A 24,539-nucleotide genomic window follows, 5' to 3' on the forward strand; every position below is an offset into this window, starting at 1 on the left:
ATACTTTGTAAGCAAAATTTTAAAATATTTTATAGGTGGCACTCGTATATCTAGATTATAAATTATTCATAACATTTTTTTGTTGTATCGCAAATCGCAATACATTTATTTTTCCATCAGTGATTTAAATTTTTTTTAAATATTATGTTTAAATGTTTTAGTATTGTATGAAATGTATGTATATATTTTTAATAATAATAACATTTATACCCATAACATATACAGAAATCTAAATAAACTAGATTCGAATAAATACTAAGCGTCTAAGCATTTGAGAGTTTGAGACTAGATGGAAGAACTATCAACAATATTTACTATTAACTTTAAACATTTATGTTTAACATTAACTGTGCATATTTTTATAATTTTAAGTAGGTATTATAAAATCCCAATCATGAATATTACTATACAGACATATATTTACCTAGTATTTAAAAATTAATACCTTCTCACTATATGGTAGTCAGTGGATGGTTTGATAACGCTTTATAAATATAACAATCATCACCATTTGGAAATTGTTGATTATTAACAAGAGAATTTTTTTTAAAATTTTAAATGTCTTCGAAAAGAGTAAAGTTTGGTCTCACAGAAAATAAAAACCAAAATTCAAATACTTAAAATTGGAAGAAATTATAAAGTATACTCATCAACTATTATATTACTCAAGAAAAAATTATAAATATAATAACACAATACCGATAAAAAATGTTAAAGTTATTAAGTATTAAAATATCAAAAATTTTATAATCTATGCTAAGCAAGAATATTTTGGTTTTATGATGTATTATTGTATAAATGTGTGCTTTTTTGTGTATATATTAATTGGCTACATTTTCTGGTAGCAATGTATGTAAAAGTGTCATTTATAATGTTTATACTTAATACTTAATTTATCAGACATTTCCTCTACTAGGCCGGTACTTTATATTACACAATTTTTTGAAATAATCAATTGTGTTCTACACATTAAAATCATATATTTATGTATTTTGTAGTTTCGAACGTTTTTATTAGTTTCTATAGCAAAAAAAAAATATAAATTATACTTTATATGACTTATTTAATGGTCTATTATATTGTAGACATGTACCTTATTGAATATATAATATTATAATATAAATACTAAAAATATTTGCCTCAAACCAATATTTTACACAAAGAGCGGTGCGACGAAGTATCTTTATTGAATTAGTACATAGGTACATTTATTAGAAATTATCGGTCTTGTGGTGGAAATGAGGTTATGAGAGGTCAAAAAAGTATGGCTCCGGCGGCATTTCACCTAAACACGGTATTAGATGTGCAAATTCTAAGTAACCATCACAACCTACAATACGCTTTTTAAATAATAATTGAATAACACAGCAATAAATGTACAATTTTTAAACCAGATTTGGACACTAAAAAATAATAATTTCCTGAAAATGATTTACCATATCAATTTTAGAAAAAGGTCTTTTAATTTTTCTACTTTGGGTCAACTATACCCATTTTTAATAGAATAACTAACCTTAATTTATTATGTATTAACTTAATTAATCTAAAACAATAGCCCAACCTACACCTAACCATTCCACAATTATAACAATTTAAATATCTTCAACAAGCTTATATTGTTAACAGATAAAAAACTAATCTATAAAATACAATCATGTGTCAGTCATTATTCTAAATAGTACATTTATTATATTTTAAAAGAATATAATTTTTTTTTTAAGATCATAATACTTCTACATTTTATAATAATAGTGATGATCTGTTTTTTTGGATTTGTGACATTCCCAGGACCCTATGGACTCTAGAGCAGTGAAGTCCATTCTTTTATCCTAGGCTTTGGTAAACAACTATTGTTGAGTAGGCCACCAAATATAAAAATACAAATAAATTCAATCTTAGACTAATAATATAATTTTATGACACATAGTATATATTGGACTTGTTTCCTAATCTTTTATTGACTGTTGAAATGATTAAAAATTTAAGTTAAATAATAATTTTACCTTTTACTACATAGAATACCTTCGACACAACTGCTGTGAAGTCATGGGCTTGTGACTCAATGCACATCATGCCACCTTATTAGTATACCACAGATTACATTATGATGAAACTACTGAGTAATAACATTACCTAACCTATAAAATGAGTAGAAATATAGTTAATAGTAAACCATTATAAATCTAGAAATGTAATCAGCAGATAATAAATAAAAGGTTAAATAGTGTAGTAAATTCATGATTTTTAAGTTAGGTAGCTGCAGTAAAAATATATTGTTAGAAAAATCAATGTGTACATAAATAACGATAAATTCGAACAATAATATTGGTAACTAAATATTAAATATAAAATGTCTTAAGAATTATGATACATTTCAAAAAATAAAAAGCTTCCAAAAAATACATTTATTACCATTATTTTTAAATGCGAAATAAAGAATTCTTTAACATTTAATTTAATCACAATATAAAACCCTGGAAATTTAAAAGCAATACAATTAATACGTTTTTGAACATTAATTAAAATGATGTGCATACAAAAACAAGTAAGCACACACATTTATTTGTTTTATCCTATAAAAAATAAATTAATACAAATGATAACTACTAACTAGTAATAATAATAATAAAATACTGCCATATTTAAAATTACATTATTTCAATGTATACTTTTACAAAGTAACACAGCGAAAATTATTATTAAGTACAAAATTGTTCTTTTCTTTCAAACAGTCAAAAATATGTAAAGATTTACCAAATTATCACTAAATCAGTCATTGAGAATAATTGACATCATAAAAAAATCACAAATTTTTATTACAGATGATATTGTTTTGTATTAAAATATGAATATCCTTTTAATTTGTATTAATGAAAATATAATACAAAAGTTACACCATGCGACTAAAACAAAAATTAACAATTTCAAGATCTTCAAAATACAAAAATATAATTATAGGCAAGTACTTTGTAAATCATTATAGTTAAAAAAAATAACATGCAAAAAAGTTTTATGGCATGCAAAGTAAAATAAAAATAAAAATTAAGGTATTTTACATATGAAAGTAATGTATTATAATAGAATGTAAAAAAAAAATTAGTTTTTTAGTCTTACAAAAATATGTATTTTCAATTTAAGAATTAAATATTCAAAGTATATTTGTTCAGTAATTGATTACTTAAGTTGTAAAATTATTTGGCACAACAAATGAGAACTGCTAAGATCTTTATCATTTTATCAGTCATATGAAAAAAAAAGGATAATGATAATCAGTTAAATAATTAATAAAATAATTAATAGTCATAATAATTTTGGCAACTGGGTGCAGTTTCTAAAAAAGACCACAATCTTTGAGATTATTTTTGATGATCACATCAGTAACAGCGTCAAAAACGAATTGTATATTGTTTGTGTCAGTGGCGCAAGTAAAATGAGTGTAAATTTCTTTTTGGTCTTTTCTTTTATTTAAACTTTCAAATTTCATTTGTATATACGCAGCTGCTTCTTCATAATTATTAGATCCTGAAATTAAATTTAAAATAAGTAAATAGCAATTCATGCAATTTTTAATATGTATATTTAAAAACAATATATTTACCCATGTATTCTGGAAAACAAGAATTTAATGGACTTCTTCGAATTTTTTCTTCAAACAAATCTTTTTTGTTTAAGAATAATATGATTGATGTATCAACAAACCATTTGCTGTTACAAATTGAATCAAACAATTTCATAGACTCAATCATTCTATTCATTTCTTCATCTTCAGCTAATACTAAATCATAACCTGAAAATAAAAACAGTATTTAGTTAAAGCTAAGAATAAGTACAAAGATGTGAAAATAGGTTCATGTATTATAATAACCTGATAGAGCCACACAAAATATTATAGCAGTAACACCTTCAAAACAATGAATCCACTTTTTTCTCTCTGATCTTTGACCTCCAACGTCAAACATTCTACAACACACATTTAATTTATTAAAATATTTGAAAAAAATAATTTAAGATATTGATGGGAAACCATATCATATTGTTAGCACAAAAATGTTATAAATGGTATTAGAACTAAAAAATAACTTCTACAATGTAATCATAAAAAACTAAATACTTATAATTTTTTGAAAATGTAAAACAATTTTAAAAAAATTGGTATTTTATTGTTATACCTACTAAAAATAAATTATTGTATGTTGGCATTAAAAAACAAATTATTATGTGCATTGCATTGGTATAAAATGTACTTTATATTTTATGGCTATTTTACAGCGCAGCTAGATATTTTATATACAATTTAATACTATCAGAAATAAATTATATATATTTATCAGAGACTTTATATTAATAGACAGAATATAGTAGCAGTTACACCACATCTTACAAAAAACCGAACCACAAGAAATATGAGCAGTAGCAATGCATCCATATGTACAATACACAATTGCTGTTTTTAATTATCATTACTTCTAAATTCTATTACCTAATACTAACACAAATTCTCTTGGCTGTACTACTCTAACCCACCAACTTCTCATGATCCATCTATTAGTATAAGGTCTATGATATTTATATACTATATAAAACAAAAATCAGTTATAATAAAATATTTTGATATGAATATAAAAACATCAAAAATATTAAATACTTAAAATATGCACATGTCTTGGTTTATTACTGGGTATACAAAAAAATGAGCGTATTCAATTCAATAAACAAAAAAAATGTACGTATATTTTATAAATCTTCAGCACAAAGAAAAAATGATGTACTTTGCTATATCACTTACTTAAAATTCAATCCCTTAAATGAAAAATTTGTTTCAATAATACCAGTTGTCTTCACTCTTGTCCGCAACACATCCTGTTGTGTAGGTACATAATTAGGTAGAGATATTCTATCCAAGGCATTTAAATAATAGGCAGCAGAATCGTTTAGTTGATATTCTCTCGAGCGCAAAAAACATTCTTGCACACCAGAATCTGCCCATAGTCTTTTCATAAGTTTAACTAAATCTGGAGTCAGTTCACCTTCTTCAGTAGCACTAGCTAATGAAAAAAATTGACGGGCATTTTCCTAAAATTAAACATTAATTCACAATTTTTAATTCATATTAAGAGTGAGTATTATTATGATCTTAATTTGACATTTATTTACCGTTCTACTAGGATCTGAAAAATCAATTCTCAAAATTCCCATTGCTCGTATAATTGCCATTAAACTCTGGATTGTATTGCTAAATACCACAGGTCTATACTGTTCGCATTCTTCTTTAGAATAACCTGTCTCATGAATGATTTTCATTTGTTTTACAATAGTACTTTTTCCAGATTCACCAGCACCTTTTACACAAACAAAAATATATTAAAATCTTATAATCATTATTTTATTTTTTAGGCATGCCACTATATATATTATTTGAGAAGGCACACTCTCTAAGATAATACGACTCTCTAGCTTAGCAATTTGATAACATAGAATATTAATTAATAGTATCATCAACTGCATTGTTACGCAAGAAATAATATTTCTAATAGTCAAAAAAAAAAACCATAAGGTAGGTAGGTAAATTACAATTAATATTCTGATGTTTAAATTTAAGATTAGCATAAGAAACACAATACCTAAGAATCTTTATTTATAGATGCTTATTACATATTTTATATTACATGTAAAATGGACCACAATCATAGACCAAAGTTAAAAAATAATAATTCACAACATGAAATATTTAAGTTAATATAGGTGCAAAGATATTGTAATTTATATTTACCTTTTATTTATATTTTTTAAACAATAGACCTGAGAGTGTACCTATTTTAAAATGACAATTAAGTCCTATTGAAATACTTATTTCAACCCAGGTTCAAATTTTAAACATTTACCTAAATAAAGATTAAATGTATGGAAAGAAGAATAACCAATATTTAACAAAAATAATATTATTTTAACACTTGAAGTTCAATTTTTAACAATATTCATCAAAATCACAAAATTTTGCAAATAATTTTGTAGTTGACCATTTATAAAAATCTTAAATTTTTATATCTACCTAAGGCCTTTAATTGTAATACAAAGTTTTTTTTAGAAAGTTATCAATGAAATTTAAAAATCTTAGTTATTTTGTTATAATTCAAAAATATTATTAGTGAGACATAAAACTTTTACTTATATTATTGCATTTTAAATAAGCAATGAAATTTTCGAAATGTAGAATGAAAAAATCATGATAATAAAATATTTATTACAGATTATGACACAAAACAGAAACCATAACTACTATATCTGCTTGAAATAAGTATTGTAAATGGATATAAGTATTAAATTAATTTTAAGAAATTTACTGTACCCGATGGCTAATATTATATTTAATATATGTGCTACATCACGTAATATCATTAATAACTGAATAATTTATAATAACAATATTTTATGATTTCTGTCAACACAAATTATAAGGAACCTCTTACTAAACTTTCAAACCTTTTGAATTGGCAAATAATATTTATCAATATAAATATAAAAAAAACCATTGTAAATGGCTATAATTGGGTTAAAAAGACTTATAAAGGTTAAAATAGGGGTTAAAATAAGTAGAAAATGAGTATATAAATATTTGGAGAAAATGTCTAGTCTATTTGGGTTTTTATTTATGAATTTAAAAAAATAACAGTAAGTACCTATAGTCTAGTAGTATAGGCTGTGATAACCGCGGAAGAGGGGCAGATGGTAATCTTTTTTTAATAATTTGAAATTTTAAAACAAAAATGTTTTTTTGTTAATTTATTTCTACGATTAAGTCAAAATAGTGAAATTTTAAGAAATTGTCACATTTTGGTAGAGGTATAGGTCAGTCATGAAAGGATGGAAATACCTTGCAATTGGGATTTTAATTTTGTAAATTTTTACATCATAATGAATTAGATAATCAATAATAATTCTAATCTAATTGGTACATTGTGGTATGGTTTAAGTGGTCAAATGATTTTATGTTTGATATTGTAAGTGTTTATGTTTGTTCATAAGTGATTCAATGCCGTGCTAACTAATATTAGTTATAATTCATATACATCTAATGTTAGGAGGCTAAATTGACACCTACACCCTAGTAAGCCATCTTTGAGCATAGGCACCTCAACATAGTCATAGCATTAAGTTTGCTGTGTACTAGTTGAGTCCTAATTAAAAAGGTAAAAAAGGAATATTACTAAATGTGGCCCAAGTTTTGTTTAGAATGTCCAAATTGCTTACCGACCACCTGGTAACAGGTGAGCATTCATTTAAACAACTGTACAACAACTCAATTGAATGAAGAAAACATTTTAAAACAGGTAATGACGGATTTTCAATCAAAACAATTAGCAGATGCTAATTCATAAAACAGTAATCTATTAAATTTTAACTAATTCGATAATATTTTTTTATTTATAACAATTACAACTTAATAAATCACAATTATTGCTACTGACAGTCATGTCCATACAAAAATAGAAAAGGAAATGATTTGTTTTTATAGTAACATGATGCAAAGGTAAACAAAAAATTTTGAGATGCCATAAGTATGACAAAAAAACAAAAGAGATACACAATGAAAAATGAATTGTTGTTTTTTGGGACGCAATTTGTATGCTGCTAGTAAGTTAATTTTATAGTATCACAACTGAATTACATGGAAGCAAATAGTCAATTTAATTATGTTTATATTTATATTGTAATATAAAATATGTAATTACTTAATATAACCAATCATTTCCCTAAATAAACTTATTCTTAACCATAAAATATGTGAAAATGATGTTACCTATTAATGATTATTGAAAATTATCCCTGAAATTATTTAGCGTAGGTTGAAGTTAATAAATACAAATTTGAATAAAGGCAGTTGGCCATATCTTTCATAATATAGGTACCTCCTATATTCATTCAGACAACTTGTAACAAGCAAGACTCTTACTTGCAGTTTATTTTATTGTGTTAAGTACTTGAAACTTGAAAACAGCTAGCAGGTACTACGATTAGGTAGATACACATTTAAATTATACAAAAATTACTACCGATATTCCACAATACCGATGTTCACACAGCAGTGGATTTGTACAACAATCATCAAAATAATAATAAGTTGAAGTGTTCAAAAATCTATCTTATGTCTTTAATAATTTTATTTTGTAAAATATAAACCTTTAAATTTTAATTGGGTAATACAACAAAAATATAATTTTTCACCCCCCCCCCCCTCCCATCCAAAATAATTGTTATAATCCATAATATGATTAAGTAACTGTAGTAGCTGAATGAATTGATATTATGACAAATGTACAAAACCATTATACGATTACTACACGTCTACCGTGGAATATTTGGGTTAAACAAAAATATGTAGGTACCCATGGGTAGAGACAACGGCCGATTTCGACTCACCTAACAATAACAGTTTCACTTCTCTCGCCGCTTTCTCGCCATCGGCTCGGAGCGACTTGTCGATTTTCTTCGATCGCTCCACCGCCTCCTTCTCGCCCGAACTTATCGTGCACCCCATCGTAGACGAAAAACGGACGTAGCAAAAACAATGATTTCAAAAACCGCACCAGGAAAAAACAAAAAGTGCGCCGGACGGCAACGTAAAGCGGTTCGAAACTGGAAAATATACCGACCGTCGAATCCCGGATTCGCGAAGACGATGAACGGTTAAAATAAAAAGAACACAAACCAACGGTGACGGCGTGTGGGGAAGAAAAAAACAAAATATGCGAAAACGATATTATGCACTCCGTGATTACTGATTACGGTTTGTAACAGTCGCCGTGATGTAAACAGTCGTTATCGCAGTGCGTTTTCGGCCGATGCGTCACGGATCACGGTTGGGCCGACGCGAATGACGCCGTATTTCCCCGATTTTTTTTTATCTGCCGCTTAAATAGTTCAATTTATTTACTATTCGAATGTTATCCATTCGCACCGCGGTACCGGCGTATTGTCTCGGTCGAATCCGCGAAATATTCTGTGTTATTATTTTACTCCCTCCCTCCCCCCCCCCAAACATCCCAGCCACAGAGAATTGCGCTGTTCGTCCGAGACATGTTCGTTTTCCACGACAAATCCGTCTCCACTCTAGTTTTAAAAGTATCGGCATTGGTCAGCGCGGGGTATTGTTATTATTTTTTTTTGTCTTAGTCGTCGTCGACATTTCTCTCGTGTGACCGTGAAGTATTGAATACTTCGTAATTATTCATTGCCGTTCGGACGTCCGCTCAACGCTCAGACAGTCAGACCAAAATACCAAAACAAAAAAAAACATCATCCAAAATTCCAAGCGATTAACGAACTGTTATGTTCCGCCGTTTCGGTAAATCTGGCAACGTCGCCCGAGCGGTTTGCCCTTGCCCCTCCTACCGCCACGGCAACGTCGTTACCGAAACCGTAAACGTAACGGCGACGCTTACTGTCAAGTCGTAACGCCGAGCATCGCTGCCCCTCGTTACGAAAACGATGGATGGTTTGTCGAATGCGCGGGTGCGCTTTATCAGTCGTGTGGTGGATTGCCATCTCTCTTACACCGGCAATCCTCTTGTAGTTGACTGTGACGGCACTGACAACCACGACAGAATAGGTGAAAATCTGTTGATACAGCATTACAGCTCAAGTGATAGGAATTTTAAACCTCCGTTCCTGAATGGAAATCACCCGTTGATAGTCACTTATTTGTATCGTTGAATGATAATCGTGAGGTGGATTTTAAAAAATCCACTCCGCTTGTTACAAAATGTACCAACTATATCGTACTCATTCCCGATAAACACGAATAAATGTGACATTCATGCGAATTGTTAATTTTTTTGTCACTACACCTAAACTTTATTTGGTTCTTGTTTTTACTTGTTTATATGTTTATTTTTTTTATTTTCTGACTTATACTTGTTTTTTAACTTTTATTGTTTTTGCATAAGCACTACTCATATTTTTATATTATTGGAATTGATTTAAGGTAAAGTATTCAAATTGTGTAGTAAATATTTTATACTATTTAATCATAGAAACATTAATATTTCAATGCATGATGTAGGTACTGATAGTACGGAATTATAGGAAATCCGGGGTACGTACTTTTAATCTGGTATTATATAATAGATGCAAACAAAAACTTATATATCTGCTGTAGTTGAACTTCAGTTTTACTAAAATTTAGGTATTTCATTGTTATGTTGAATTTTTTTAAATGTGTGGACATTCGTACCTTTGTAGTAATTATTATCAGAGTTTTTTTTAACATTTAATATTTTCAAGTTTCCCACTTACATGGCGTCTTGTGAAAGGAGTTTTCATGCCTAGGTGCTTAAGCACCAAGAAATATTGATACCATCGCTCTGTTACAAATTGAAAAATTTATTTTGTCAACCGCCGAGTTCAATAACAGTGTCAGTATGTTACACTCTTGACCTAAGATATTAGTCTCTAATCAGATATTAAAAAGTGAAAGTACACACGAGCAAAGCAATCATCTAAATATAACTTGATTTGTCTATGGAATTACACTAATGCATACTGACCTACATAAGTACAACATTACAATTAAATTTAAACTCTTAAAAAAATTAATTTTATTTCTACGATTAAAGCACAGATATTAATGCACACTACTGAAATCTTAAAATGTGTAATAACAAAGAAAATATATGTTTATTTTTAATTACGCCAATTTACTATATTAATAAATAGGATGTCGGCTTAATATTTGTTTTTTCTTTCAGACTGTTTTTTTTCTATGATTTTTGAGTAATTCTGTAATTTTGAAGTAAAATCACCTATTACAACAATTAAAGAGATTATGATTTTTAAGAGTCTTAGTGTTCCAAACCTTCACCAAAAAAGGAACCCATTTAGTCAGTCCCTTTATTAAGGCACAAACAAGTCATGCGTTGCTTTAGGGCTGCATACAGTTTTAAAGAAATTGTAGGTGGCAGAATTATATAAATATTGATGAAGAAGAGTGACGTTAAAAATGATTGCTTTAGGGCGGAAAATATTATAACTATGGGCCTGCCTTTGGATTACTCCCACCTTAGACCCCTGTCTATATTATTATTTATTTTACAAGGATCATTAAATTTTAATTGTAATTGATATTACGTTATGTTAGGTAGGTTATGCACTTCATCACAGCTTCAGGTTTGCTTTAATTAGTTTATAATTAATTTTATCACTAGACATTGCAGCATACTAATTTTTTTCTTTTTAGAGGTAAATATGGCCAAGAAATCAGCATTTTTAGTTTTCTTAAATTGTCATAGGATTGACGAAATTAAGAAAGGAAATAAAAATCCATGCTTTAAAGAATTGTCTACTAAATTAACACCTGTATGGAATGTAAGTCATCTTTAAATTGACCCTATTATGCAAACCAGGAGTGTTCAAGCTTTTTATATATAAATCTATTATATATTTATATTTTATTTATTCACTCTATTAAAAAAAAATCATACATTTTTAATATACCTTATGGCTTACCACTTTAATAATAGTATCAAATTGCTTTAGTTATAAATTATGATTTACTATTTAATTAAAGTTTTGCTACTCCTAGTATGGTATGGCTCAGGTAATGGTTTTTATTAAAGCTAGTTTTGACAATTATTGTTTTTTAGGCTATGAATGATAATGACAAAAAAATGTACAAAGATCTTGCTCATGAATATAATTCTAGTCTAGTTGAAAACCAGCCGATAAAACAAATTAGTGATGTGCAGAATTATAGCAATGATTTTTGGAACATGCAGAAATATTTAACTAAGATGTTTGAATGTATACCTAACCATACAGGTAAGAACTATCATATTAATTTATATTTGTAGCTGAGTCCTATAAATTATATGTATATAGTAACAGTCTGTTCACCAAAAACACAATTTCTCAGTCAGATCACATTGAATCTAACTTTTTTTATGTACCGTAAATGATACTTAAAAACACAGCTATAGAAACATTTTATATGGTTAAGTCTAGAAACAAATGTAATTGTTTTTTAATTTGAGATGGTTCTCATTCGTTCAATTTTGGTTCCAATTATCAAGTTACTGAAGCGAAATGACTGAAAAATACAAAAATAGGTTACTTATCATAATTAGATGTTGTGATTTTAAAAACTTGTACTGGGTATGCGCTTACTGAGAAGGTTGATCATTTTAAATGTTACTAAAAATGCGAAATTGGTACCATCACTTTAAGCTTGTCAAAAAAGCCACAGTTAAATAAAAAGTAATCCAAACTAGAAGTTGAATGTTGTTTAAATCAGTAAACACTAGACATACAGCTTATAAATTATAATTAAGACTACCATTTATATGCATTAACAATATATTTAAATATACAACAAATTTACCAATTATTTCCAAACAATCATTATGTGAAAGAGAGGAATCTTATAATTTTAAAATGAGATGGAAGTTGCAGGGAAGTTGCTCTTAAAGATAATGATAATAATTAATTTAGTTTAAATTAGGAGCATAATATGAGTATTTGACACAGCATTTAACTTGTTACTTTCGTTGAAATATACCATAAAATCAGGCATGGATAAATTGAGGGAAAGGGGGGCACATAGAGCTCCTACTCCCCCCTCCAAAAAAAAAAATTCAATTATTATGCTATTAGTACCTTTATGTAAAAGAGCGATAAAAATTACTTATATTAAGTTGGTCCACCTATTTTTGCATTTTTAAGTCTTAATAATTCAAAAGTCTTAGTAATTCAAATTTTGTTCATAAGTCCCACCAACTTTGAATTATAAAGTGTGAACTGTTGTATGAAAATTGGAAATTTAGCTAATAAAAGTTCATCAGATGTCAACAGCAACACTCTTAGTTATTGCAGTGAGTGAATCCTATTCTTTTGTCAAGATTCAAAAATTTTAATTAATAAATAAATTTAAATTTATTACACTCTGATAGTCTGATGAATATATTGATTTTGCAATAATATTTTTGTGTGTGTACAATTAGTAGTCTATTAATACTTGGATTTTTAACCTCTGAATCTTTTCTGGTTGTAATGTAAATCTTGTTAGTGCATTTCAGAGGCATTATTTAAAATTCTTAGTAGTTTTCAAATGTGGAATTTTTATAGAAAATCATTTTTGTTTTTTTGTTCTGTTAATGGCTTATTATTGTTTGTACCCGGCTCATACAATTGATATGTAAAAATAAAAATCTAATAAAACATAAGATGAATATTCATTTGTTTTAGTATACAAATAGTGTATTTTTTAATATTTATTATATTTATGCTATGTTGCTAAAAAAATTGATTAAGTTAACAGTTCATAAAAACTACATAGACTTTTCAAAGACTAATAAATAGTGTTTGTAGTCATAAAATGGTTTTTTAAATATAACTTATGCATTTTTTGAAATAGCTTATCAAGGTTAAAGGAGAATGAGAAATAAAATGAACTGATTTATTATGGTGTGTATTACACTATAAATAGTATTCATTATATTTATGTGAATAGATATATATAATTAAGTTTCTTTCATATTTTCTACAATATATTGTATTTTATTATATGAACATAAGTTTAAGAATTATTAGTAAAATAATTTTAATTTTTCAGAATTATTAGATAAAAAGTTTTTTTTATTGCACATAAATTGTCATACTCTCGATGAAGAACAGTATTATTTTCCTGCTGAAATAGCAGCATTAGAATTTAGTTTAAAAAATGGTTTATCTCGCACATATCATCAAGTTATTGGTATTTGTAAGTATTTAAAATATTATAGTATTGTTCAGATAGGTCCTCTAGCATAGGATGTTACAACTAAATATTTCAGTATATGTGAGTATCAAAATGTTTCATTATACGTTTATTTAACAAATGTTTCAAATATATTAATTTTTTGTATTTTACATGTCATCTGTGTTATGGCTGTATGTAAATAATATGTAAATGATGGAAGTGACCATTGAGAATCATATGAAAATATTCCAAAATTATTGTGACATCCTTGAAATGTATGTCTTTATTTTAATTTTTTTTTTTTCCAAAGAACATACTACAAACAATTAGAATTGGTACATATTGTTTTTAAATATAATACAATTGTAAAAATTCACCTAATGATCAACAGATTTTAAAAAAAATCTTATTACCATAAAGTTATAAATAATGTTAATTTGTTTTTCTGTTTAAATTATTCTACTTGGCAACCCCCATACTAAATAGAAATGTCTATTTTACCATCTTTTTTCATTTTCGAGTAATACAATGCCAAATGCAATAACTTACAATCATAGAAATCATCAATTCTTTTCACATCAAATATTACTAAAAATAAACACTTACAGTTTTTTTTCTTAGTTGATAGTGTCTTTCCGGAGCTTCAACCTTCCACAATTATTCAATTATATGCCAGCTAACTATTAAAATGTCCAAGTTATTTGAAATGACATTGAATGGTTAAATAAATGAGAACCATTTTTATGAATTTATTAGGTATGTTTTCATAATATGATGCAGAGTAGTCACTTCCCTCTGGAACACGTTTTTTTGTTTTATTCTATTATTAAATTTAAACACCACAAAAACTAAGTTTTGCTTAAACATTTTTATAGTCAAATATTATTATTGTGTACTCTTATGTACAATCTATACTAGAGGGCCTATAAATTAGTAAAATTAAATTTTTTATAGCTAAAATTTACCCAAGAGGTTTTGCTGGAGGCATGAGAGAATTTTCTGACAAATTTCATCAAATTTCATGTTTCAATGAACATCCTGATGATTATCAAAAAATATTATTGGAATTTTCAACATTTTTAAAGGTAATATCAGTGCTTTAATTAGGGGTTTGAATGCTCAGTTATACGAGATCCCATACTATTATTATTTATTTTATTAACCCCAACTATTGTTTTTTACCAAAACAAGGGTGCCCAACCAACTTAGGCCTACAATTTTTTTTATTGAAATGTGGATTTAAATTGTAAATGATATTACCTTAAGTATTTACATTTTTTAACATAAAAAATATTGCCTTTTCTGTGGCTTTGACTGCCTAATACCTTGCTATTTTTAGTATGACTTGTTTATAAAATCAAGCTCGCTTTTTCCTAGTGAAATAGTGCAAAGATATGTACAATAAACTGTTGTGCAAGTTTGTTACATTGCTATCAAGAAAAAAATTATATTATAATATTTAAAAAATATCTCTTTTAAATGATTGGATGTACTAAAAGTAATTGAGAACATTTCGAAAAATTGGGTGAATTTAAATCCGCAGTCACATTGTTCACATATTATATTTTGAATACAATATTATCAAGTCTGTATATAACTAAACTGAAAATATGTAGTATTCAAAATTTACGAAGGGGTCTGTGTTAAATAATTTTGCACTTAGAACGCAGTTATTAAATCGTTCAATTGAGCTCCTCTAATTCATTTTTCCCAATTCAAGCACTGGATAATACAATATTTTTAAGTTTATTTGTCAACTTTTAATTGTATTATTTTAGGATGGAGTAATCAATCAGGCAGATTTACAAGAGGGCACATTGGACTTACCATATTTGTTCACTACAGAGACAGAAGTTGGTACAAATATAATGAATACTAAAAATAGCTTGGAAAGACTTTACTGTATGGCTTTTCCAAAAGGTAAATCAAGTGAATATAACACAATAAACAATAAACAAAAATGTAGTACCCTTCTTAAAACTATGCCACCACTCTGCACACAGTTTAGTCCGCTGCACAAACATTTGTTGTATACCTCTTACAATAGTTTAACATCTAATTTACATAATGGTAAGAACATTATCTGTGTTTGTTTGTGGGTTTTTGGTAATATTCAGTTTTGTCTGTGAGTCATGAGTGTTTTTAATTTACTCTGTATTAAATATGAGAAAAACTTGCTAAAAAAATAAGTTTCTTATAAAAATACTCATACAAACACAGGTAATGTCCCTACCATCAAGTTTCATTATACATAATATGTCGATTCACTCTGATTTTTAAATTAAGAGTTTAAAGAGCTGAACATAATCTGCTGAGCGTAAGTTTAGTGTGTTACACCCTAGTACAATGGAGACAACCAATATCTCTGTAGCATCCTCTTCATACAAGTGTTAAACCTGCAATAAATTAATTTGTTGTTAAAATTATTGATCTTAAGCGTAAATAAATAAATTCAGTTTGTTGAAATGGAGATATTTTTTAATTATTTTAAAATAATGTCCATAGTTGAAAATAATACTTAACCTTTTCACTGCTACACTAGTTATGCTCTGCGACCTGTGTATGATACGTATTTTCTTGGTTTTAAATTTTAAGATCTATATAATTTAATTATTTAATTTTAAAATAATGTGATCCTGGATTTCCAAAAAATGTATGGTTTCCAGCAAATGATAATATTATAAAAATATAAAATGCATGTAATAGATAATATTAATTGAAACATTGAATGGTGTAAATGTTTTGGGCGTAATAGTACGCCTGGGGCAGTGAAAAGGTCAAAAAATACATTAATGTAGTTAAGGTAGAATAAATTGGTATACATAACACTAGTTCATTTAATTGTATATTAAAGGTTTAATATATAAATAATGATTTGCTACAAATGTTTTACACATTAAAACAAATTATGTTTTACTTTTTTTTTATAACCTACCTACTTTTAAACTATTGACATGTTTATAATTTTTTATAGTTGGTGCTGAACGTGCTAAGTCAATATTCAAAATAGGAAGTACCGAGAAATTATTGTTTGAAATCCAAAGAAAATTTAATCTTCACTTGGATCCACAAAATTTAAGATCCGGAAACTCAGTTTATGACATTTTAGAATTGGATATGTATGGATGTGGTCTTGGTTGTCAGGTAATTTTAATTTGAGTAGGTACAATATGGGTTCTACAATATCTGAATAAGTAAGTGTGTTTTGGATTTAAACAGTATATTAATAAATATACATCTTTTAATGTGGTGCGGTATCCTAAAATAGTATCTTTCATTAAAAACCATGTACACACGGTCTGCAAAAACTTGGTACTCCATATAACTCAGTTACCTACATTAATCAGTGTCCTGTATATATTTTAAAATTCTATCTGCAGGAGATTGATGATCCAATAGTCTAGTTTCATGTCCCGAAACAGAATTCAAAAATATGTGTAGGGTACTGTAAATAATATTAAATTATTCAGGGTACCCTGTTTTTGTGGACACACTGTTTAATATGTTTTGGTTAATATACATTTCATTATTTATTATACATTGCAAATATTATTTAATGTCTTATCATTGAATTCATATTAAACACATCAGTGACCTGAATATACATACATTCAAAATCTACCATAGACCAGAGCGAATTCTCCAATTTTTTTTTATTTGTAGTACCACGAGATGAGAGATATTGCATATAGATGTTCCAAAGCTCGTATTTTGCAATGGATGTCAAATATTTGCAAGTACATAAGTTCAAATGTGTATTTAAGACTTATACCTGGCAAACACGTAGCAATTGAATTACAAAATGGTTCAAAATTGGTATTTATATAGTGCTTATTGTTTTTACTGTATTACCATATATTTACTATCCAATGTATTTTGTATTGTTTGTTTAAGATGCTTGAAAATTCGCTCTTACCTCTATCAACAACAGATTTAATACTGACTAACTATACATGATTATTTTCATTGATGATATATTGTACGACTCAAAAAAATCATTTACTCTTACACAAACACAACTAGTATTATAATTAGTACATACAGATGCCATATTTGATTTTATACACATACATTTTCAACCAAAGTTATATTTTAATATATCAAATAAATATATTTATTCACATAAATAATGTATTGACAATTCATAATATAGTTACCATTTACTATACGACCTTAAATGTATTAATATTTCAAGAATTAATAAAAAAACATGACATTTTATTTACAGCTATGCGTACTAAAAATGTGTCACCCTTATAATAAGTTAACAACTTATAATACTCACCCCAAAATACTCTAAATATTAATTTAATAAACATACCTAAATACATGTGAATTTTTATTTTTTAGACTATTTTATCTCGCCTTAAGTTATTTAGCTTACGTTTTAAAAATTTCACAATAATTTTTATGAATTATGAACCATTATTAATAAAAAAAAATTGTTTTTGAAGACTAAGTAAAATATTATAATTAACAACATTTTTTATAATACTTTCATTTAGAATAATAGGCATTCAAAACACATGTTATGATAAATATTTTTGTGAGTTAACGTCTTTCTTTAAAAATTTAGTAGGGCCCCTAGTACCTTTTGGTTGATTTGTAAAAAATACACACTGGACAAATGAAAAGTAATATATAATTATTGCCGACTCAAGTTTTTGATTATTGTTTTTGTTACCCTTTGATCAAGACAGGCGTTGGCTACACCGCGGAGCTCATCATGTTAAATTTAGTATTATCAAAAAATGTTTTCTATGCAATGCACATATTACATACTACTTTTGGATTAATTTTACGAATTAATCATGACTATAATTCATAATGAATGAAAATAGGTATACCATACACATAAAAACAATTTACAATAGAGTCTTTATATGCTACTCCGGACAATCTATATTTCGTACTTAAGTACTCATGTATAATGTATATATTTAGGAATATCTATGATTAAGGTATTATCTTAATAATAACAATAATAATTTGTAATGTAAAATTGTGAATCAATACATTTTGAATTTGTACAACTACTTTAGGTGTTTTTTGTTTATATTTATTACTAAGTTAAAAAAAAACGTCTTTCCATTTAATCCGGAGAGTCCAGTCCCATCTAGTCCGAATTAACAAGACTACTGTATATACAAAAATATAAACATTATTATTTATTGTACAATTATTTTTTGAGTTAATAATTTTCCAGTTTTTCTTTTGATACGTATTATGCATTTTAATTAGCATTACATAATTTGCCGCTCTAAGGAGCTGCTTACACTGCCTAACGAGAAATACGCCTGTGATTATCATAAAGCATATGATATTATATTAATATGAGGATGTGCCAGTAAACAGGAATGTCAATAGACCAAACAAAATACTATGAAAAAATTAGCAAAATTTTTTAAATGGAATATAAGTAGACCAAAAAAGAGTGGTCACATTAATAATTACTAATTAGTTTTATTAAACCATAACAATACTTAATATACCTTAATAATCCTAGTTTGAACAACTGTGACTTGTATTATTCTATGATACAATAGCTCCATGAGGCTACATGTGATATGGAAATGAAAATATAATACATGTTTACTGTACGTCACATGCTAATATTATGTTAGTAGACAATAAATTTAATTTTCAACTTTTATAAACAAATAATCACTGTTATTGAAATGTTTATAAACGATGGTTCATTTATAGATATTGATTTATCAATATTATAACAACAAGTAGTTTAAGAGTTACAGCTTCAAGTATAGATGGATCTACGGCATGTGATACATTACATTAATACACATTTGTTGAATTTCAATTTTTGGTTGGTAAAACTGCAATTGTTCAGAATAAGTCTCTCAAATATTGATTACATGTATTTTTACCAATTGTTACTTTACATTATTAGTGAAGTCTTCATTTATACTTTTTAAACTATTACTTCATACTTATTCATCATTATTATTAAACTATATTCAATGTTATGTTGTTGACATGCGTCTAATAGTGGTTGTAATTATTTTAACTAAAAAATATTTCCTCTTCTCAGAACCTACGCTGTGTTGATAATAAGAATTAAGTAGATTAACAATCAACAAATAATACTTATGGTATTTCATTTAAGTTATTGAAGAATTTAAAATACGATTGATATTATGAGTTAATACTACTATTATGATAAAATTCTACTATTATAATCAAAGTAAAATTATAACTAGTGTTATGTTAGTGTATTTATTACTAGACATAAAATATTTTATAAATATAATATATTAGAAAACTCAACAATAAATTGTTAGGTATAATTAATATTTACATATACAATAATATATAATTTATTGTATGTAGCCATTAGCCGTATAGGGGAATAATAAACCATAATATGTTATAAACTTATAGTATTGGTTAGTTAACACGTGTTGAATACTTAAAACATTTTAACTTTTGTGTATTGTATATACCGTCTTATGGAAAGAACTTATGAGTTAAAAAAATACAAACCAGGTGAATTTGGTTATAGCTTCCCCTCTATATTATACAATAATTATTACAAAAAAAGGCTGGGCATACTAATATATAACTCTAGGTCCACTTATGACCTTAAGCATTTTATTTATAACAATTAATAAATAAAGAAATGTTAAGAATAAATAATTGAATCAGTCGCTTGATTTAAATTAAATTAAAAGTTATAATAATGGTGATCATAAAAAAAAAATAATTATTATTAGTAAAAACCCCTTAAGGCTGGGATTTCTATGCATTTGTATGTTCTTTTCTTGAGTTCAAATTGATTGGTTGTCAGGTATGTCCATAATTTAGTTTATTCTCAATTAAATAGAACAACTTTTTTTGTATATTTTAAACATAATGCATGTAATTGGGTAAGTTAATTTTTAAAAATCTTATGAATTTTAAATGGCATTTATTTAATAAACGTCTATAATTTTTAAGTTGTTTGTATGAGTGTCATACATTTACTATCTAATCTTGGACAGACGACCAATAGGATTACCTGTACATCATTTTGGTTTTTCATTAGTATGACAAGTTTTACTCAATACAAATACATTCATTGTTCCAAACGCTGGTCATTGGTTTGTTAAAATATGAAAGAACACTTTATTACAGCAATAGTCAATGTAATAATAACTTTATTACTCTTCATAATAAATACTAATATTATAAAAATTATAATTTTTAGCAACTACTAAATAGAATATTAAATGTTATGTAGAAATAGTTTTTGCATATTTGGATAAATAAAATGTATATTTTTCAATTTTGTATTGCATTTAAATCCTAGCCTTATAAAAACTAACATGTTTTTACAAAATTTTAACCTTTTAATCTTTAGATAATATTTAGTATTAATCTATTTTTATTTATATCATCAAATATATGAAATTATCAAGTAATACTATAGGCTGATAAGTGATTGACCGTCTTTGCTCAAAATCGTTTTTCGTATAAATACAATGTTTTTATATCATTGAACTCAAATTTAACACCATCCATTACAGTGACCCATTTATAATCAACTGTGTAGTAGAGTGTCACCCACTTACCCGCTTTTTTCATTGAGTAAATAGTAAATATTAAAATTAAACTGACAGCCATTCAAACTGTTCCTTAAAAACTATTGCTTAGCAGTGAAAAATCCCCAAAATCATTGTCTCCGACTAATCTAAAATTACGACGACACTTAAGTATTCAGTAAAATATACATGTATAATTATTAGGTATCTTGATTAAAAAGTAACTATAACAAGTACCTATATCAATTTAAAACGTCATCACTGAGTAGACGATAAGGATACAAAAATGTATCTAAGGGATTTAAGCCCCCCCCCCCCCCGAAGTACTTTTAGCTAGTATGGCTTATATACTAAGATCTTCGAACTCGTTTAATATCAATTCAAAATGAATAAAGAATAATAGCTCACAATCCACAGTAAAATGCTGTAAGTACGTTGCACACACATATTAATATAATATAACAGTGCCAAGGATATCATCTCAATAGATATAACTTCATGAGACAAAACATTGTGTAATTTTTACTTGTTTAGTATTACCTAAGTAAAAAGTGATTATTTTTGTTGTAAATTGCCTATACCAAACCCCTTAAAAACGATTGTGTATCGTCCCCTTGGTAAATCATCAACTGAATTAAACTCTGTGATCAACAAATCAATTAGGTAGGTATTGATGATATAAAATTATTTTATTATACTTTAATTTAAATTTATATAGTTGAAGATAATCAAATTGTTGAATTGTTCACATCATTTAAGTAATGAGCTAAGTACTCATGTTAACCAAAATGCAAGCATTGCACCTGTAGATCCTATATTGTAAAGAACCTAATTTGATAATTTGGTATTCAGAATTTTAATTTACACATTATTCGTTTTACGTTTATCGTTATTAAATAGTTATTTAAAAAGTAAATAAAAAAAAATTAGTCATACATACCTATTATATATGATTGATCCTTTATAGTTTATACACTAATATAGGTATATCTTTAATGATTTACCTAATTCGCAAAATATGCATAATTATATTGATTATTTAAAAAGAAAAAATAGTTTTTCTAATGAACGATTGTAAAATTTTGAGTTATGATAAATATTGAAGAAGTTAAAGAAATTAAATTATTAACTATAATTGAATAGGTTAAGTACATTTGACGGACAAAAAAAACCAAATATTAATATTCTTATTTTGTGTGCGTGTTTTTCGTTCTTTTACATACCATTCACACGACACACCAATAATCTCTTACTATAAGCACACATTTACAAAACATGCACACAGAAAGAAAATTACAGATCTTCATTGAACTCTTTAAAAACGGTCAATATTGAATCCCATTCATAATTTTAGGAGTATTATAAGTAAAATATAAAATTCGTATGAACGCTGTTGTTTGAATAAATGAAATATAAGCACGATAGAGAATTTTAGTTAACGTCAAAATTTAGATAGCATCTAAAGCCGCGAATATAAAATATGTCTAAAGATATTTTCTATTATACCGTACCTATTCAATGTATAAAAACAATATTGGATAGACTATGTTTGAGCCAAAATGCCGTATTTACACAATTCGATTGCTCTCGATAAATAACGAATACTTTTTTCCACCCAGTAACATTATGAATCAATGAATTTTGAAACAGCTCAATAAAGCTTCTCCCCACACTTATTTCAGACTTCAAACTAACAATATAAAAATATATTAATTATAAGCCGGGTGTATGTAATTGTCCTCGGATTTATTAATATTTACTAAACTTTAGAAAACCAAATTTAAGAAGCTAATGAAAAAAAATATGATAATTTGAGTATCAACATTATCCGAAAACAAAACTTTACCAGAATCCATAAAAATATAGTTGTTAACATTTGAAAAATAAAGTTAATTTTACTATTAGTACAAATGCGTGTTCAAAAATTTTGAAATTGTCAAAAAAATTTTACTGTTGAAAATAAAGAAACACTTCTTTTTTGTTTTTTTTCGAAATCCGATATTATCGAACTATAACTATGCTAAAAAAACAGTGTAAAATGACATAAGAACACCCGGTATATTATTCTGGTATGGTTAACAATTAGGCTCCATTGTTCTATTGTGTCATTATTCTAGTAAAATTAAAAATTTGATACTTGGTCATAACAGTTTCACAGCTTTAATTATTACCTATTTTATCATTATAATTGTAATATTCTTTTTGTTATTTTTCATAATATTAATACAAACTATTTTGTAAAGTTAATTATTGATGTCTATGGGTCTTAATTTGTTAATGGCCTGGTGTTTTTTATCCCTGCTTTATGTTTTGTTTGTTTATTATTGCTCTAGCAAACTAGTTGGATTTTTTATTCAAGTTATGATATTATGACCTGATGTAGAGTTTTATAATTTAAAAATGCTCATATATATAATGTTCTTGACTTTATGTTTGATAATAATTTATAGGTTCTAAATCTAATCACACAATATAGGTTGGTTATGATTAAAGACCGGATTCCCTCGCAATTGCATATTTGTATGATATGTTCTGATCCTATAAAAACTAGCTACAAATCCAAATCAAGAAATGAAGATTAACTTAAAGAAAGATTTATTTTGCACAAAATTGCAAGTTTCCGGTTTTTTTCATAAAAATGCACTAATTAGTTCTCTTGTACTCATAGGCGTGCGCACGGTGATGGTGGCGGGTGAGCATGGGCATCCCCCGACATTTCGTAATATTATTGGGGTCCTAAAACTTAAGTTCCACAACACAGTATTTTAATTTATTTTATTTTAATGAAATTAAGTTTTTTGAGAGAACCCAAAAATATTGCAAACACCCCCCCCCCCCCAAAAAAAAAAAAAAAATTCAGGTCTACACACTTCTGTGTTTGTACTCCATAATCTATTATTAACAGATATAATTTCGTAATTTATGTTACCATATTATATTGAAAAAAACTTGATACCTAGGTACCTACATGATAATAAGTTTTAATCAAATATGTAAAGCAGTTTAAATTTTATATATTATTTAATACTTAGGTAATAGTTAATGCCTAAAAATAAATAATAATATTATACAAAATAAATAGCTATGAAAATAAAATTTGAAGTACCTATAATGAAAAATTTGCCATATAATTATTAATTACTAATATAGAAATTTTTTGCTAGATTTTGCACATTTCACCATTTTAATTGCACATTTTTTAGGTGTTAGCTGCACAAAAATCCGATCTTTAGTTATGACTTATGATGCACGCAAATTGTTTATGTCGTGGG

At 26.8% G+C, this 24,539-nt stretch overlaps 2 protein-coding genes across 5 annotated transcripts; one reads left to right on the forward strand and one right to left on the reverse strand.

The window, feature by feature from the left end:
• Positions 1-2,515: 2,515 nt before the first annotated feature.
• On the reverse strand, positions 2,516-8,678 carry LOC111032110 (guanine nucleotide-binding protein G(i) subunit alpha). Its single transcript, XM_022312321.1, has 6 exons — positions 8,419-8,678; positions 5,155-5,339; positions 4,787-5,073; positions 3,866-3,960; positions 3,599-3,787; positions 2,516-3,522 (listed from the first exon to the last, which is right to left on the reverse strand). The coding sequence occupies exons 1-6, from the start codon at positions 8,534-8,536 to the stop codon at positions 3,332-3,334; spliced, it is 1,065 nt and encodes a 354-aa protein (XP_022168013.1). The 5' UTR covers positions 8,537-8,678; the 3' UTR covers positions 2,516-3,331.
• A 365-nt stretch (positions 8,679-9,043) lies between these two features.
• On the forward strand, positions 9,044-18,765 carry LOC111032109 (protein maelstrom). Of its 4 annotated transcripts, none has more exons than XM_022312316.1 (9): positions 9,044-9,607; positions 11,234-11,361; positions 11,640-11,814; positions 13,604-13,750; positions 14,684-14,814; positions 15,508-15,649; positions 16,704-16,873; positions 17,393-17,545; positions 17,624-18,765. In XM_022312316.1, the coding sequence occupies exons 1-9, from the start codon at positions 9,487-9,489 to the stop codon at positions 17,684-17,686; spliced, it is 1,230 nt and encodes a 409-aa protein (XP_022168008.1). In that variant the 5' UTR covers positions 9,044-9,486; the 3' UTR covers positions 17,687-18,765. The 4 variants fall into 4 exon arrangements, with proteins under 4 accessions (XP_022168008.1, XP_022168011.1, XP_022168012.1 ...); XM_022312319.1 differs by having other exon boundaries at positions 9,502-9,982; XM_022312320.1 differs by lacking the exon at positions 9,044-9,607 and adding an exon at positions 10,076-10,093.
• Positions 18,766-24,539: the final 5,774 nt, after the last annotated feature.

Source organism: Myzus persicae, unplaced genomic scaffold (assembly GCF_001856785.1).
Source record: "Myzus persicae strain clone G006 unplaced genomic scaffold, MPER_G0061.0, whole genome shotgun sequence".
Taxonomy (NCBI): domain Eukaryota; kingdom Metazoa; phylum Arthropoda; class Insecta; order Hemiptera; family Aphididae; genus Myzus; species Myzus persicae.

Bases quoted from the DNA above. Each gene is read 5' to 3' on its own strand.
- LOC111032110 (XM_022312321.1), bottom strand. From the start codon at position 8,536: ATGGGGTGCACGATAAGTTCGGGCGAGAAGGAGGCGGTGGAGCGATCG. The intron at 3,788-3,865 runs GTTATTATAATA...TTTTATTTTCAG, and splicing joins ATTTTGTGTGGCTCTATCAG to GTTATGATTTAGTATTAGCT. The intron at 3,523-3,598 runs GTAAATATATTG...ATTTAATTTCAG, and splicing joins TTGTTTTCCAGAATACATGG to GATCTAATAATTATGAAGAA.
- LOC111032109 (XM_022312316.1), top strand. From the start codon at position 9,487: ATGGATGGTTTGTCGAATGCGCGGGTGCGCTTTATCAGTCGTGTGGTG. The intron at 11,362-11,639 runs GTAAGTCATCTT...ATTGTTTTTTAG, and splicing joins AATTAACACCTGTATGGAAT to GCTATGAATGATAATGACAA. The intron at 13,751-14,683 runs GTAAGTATTTAA...AATTTTTTATAG, and splicing joins TCATCAAGTTATTGGTATTT to CTAAAATTTACCCAAGAGGT.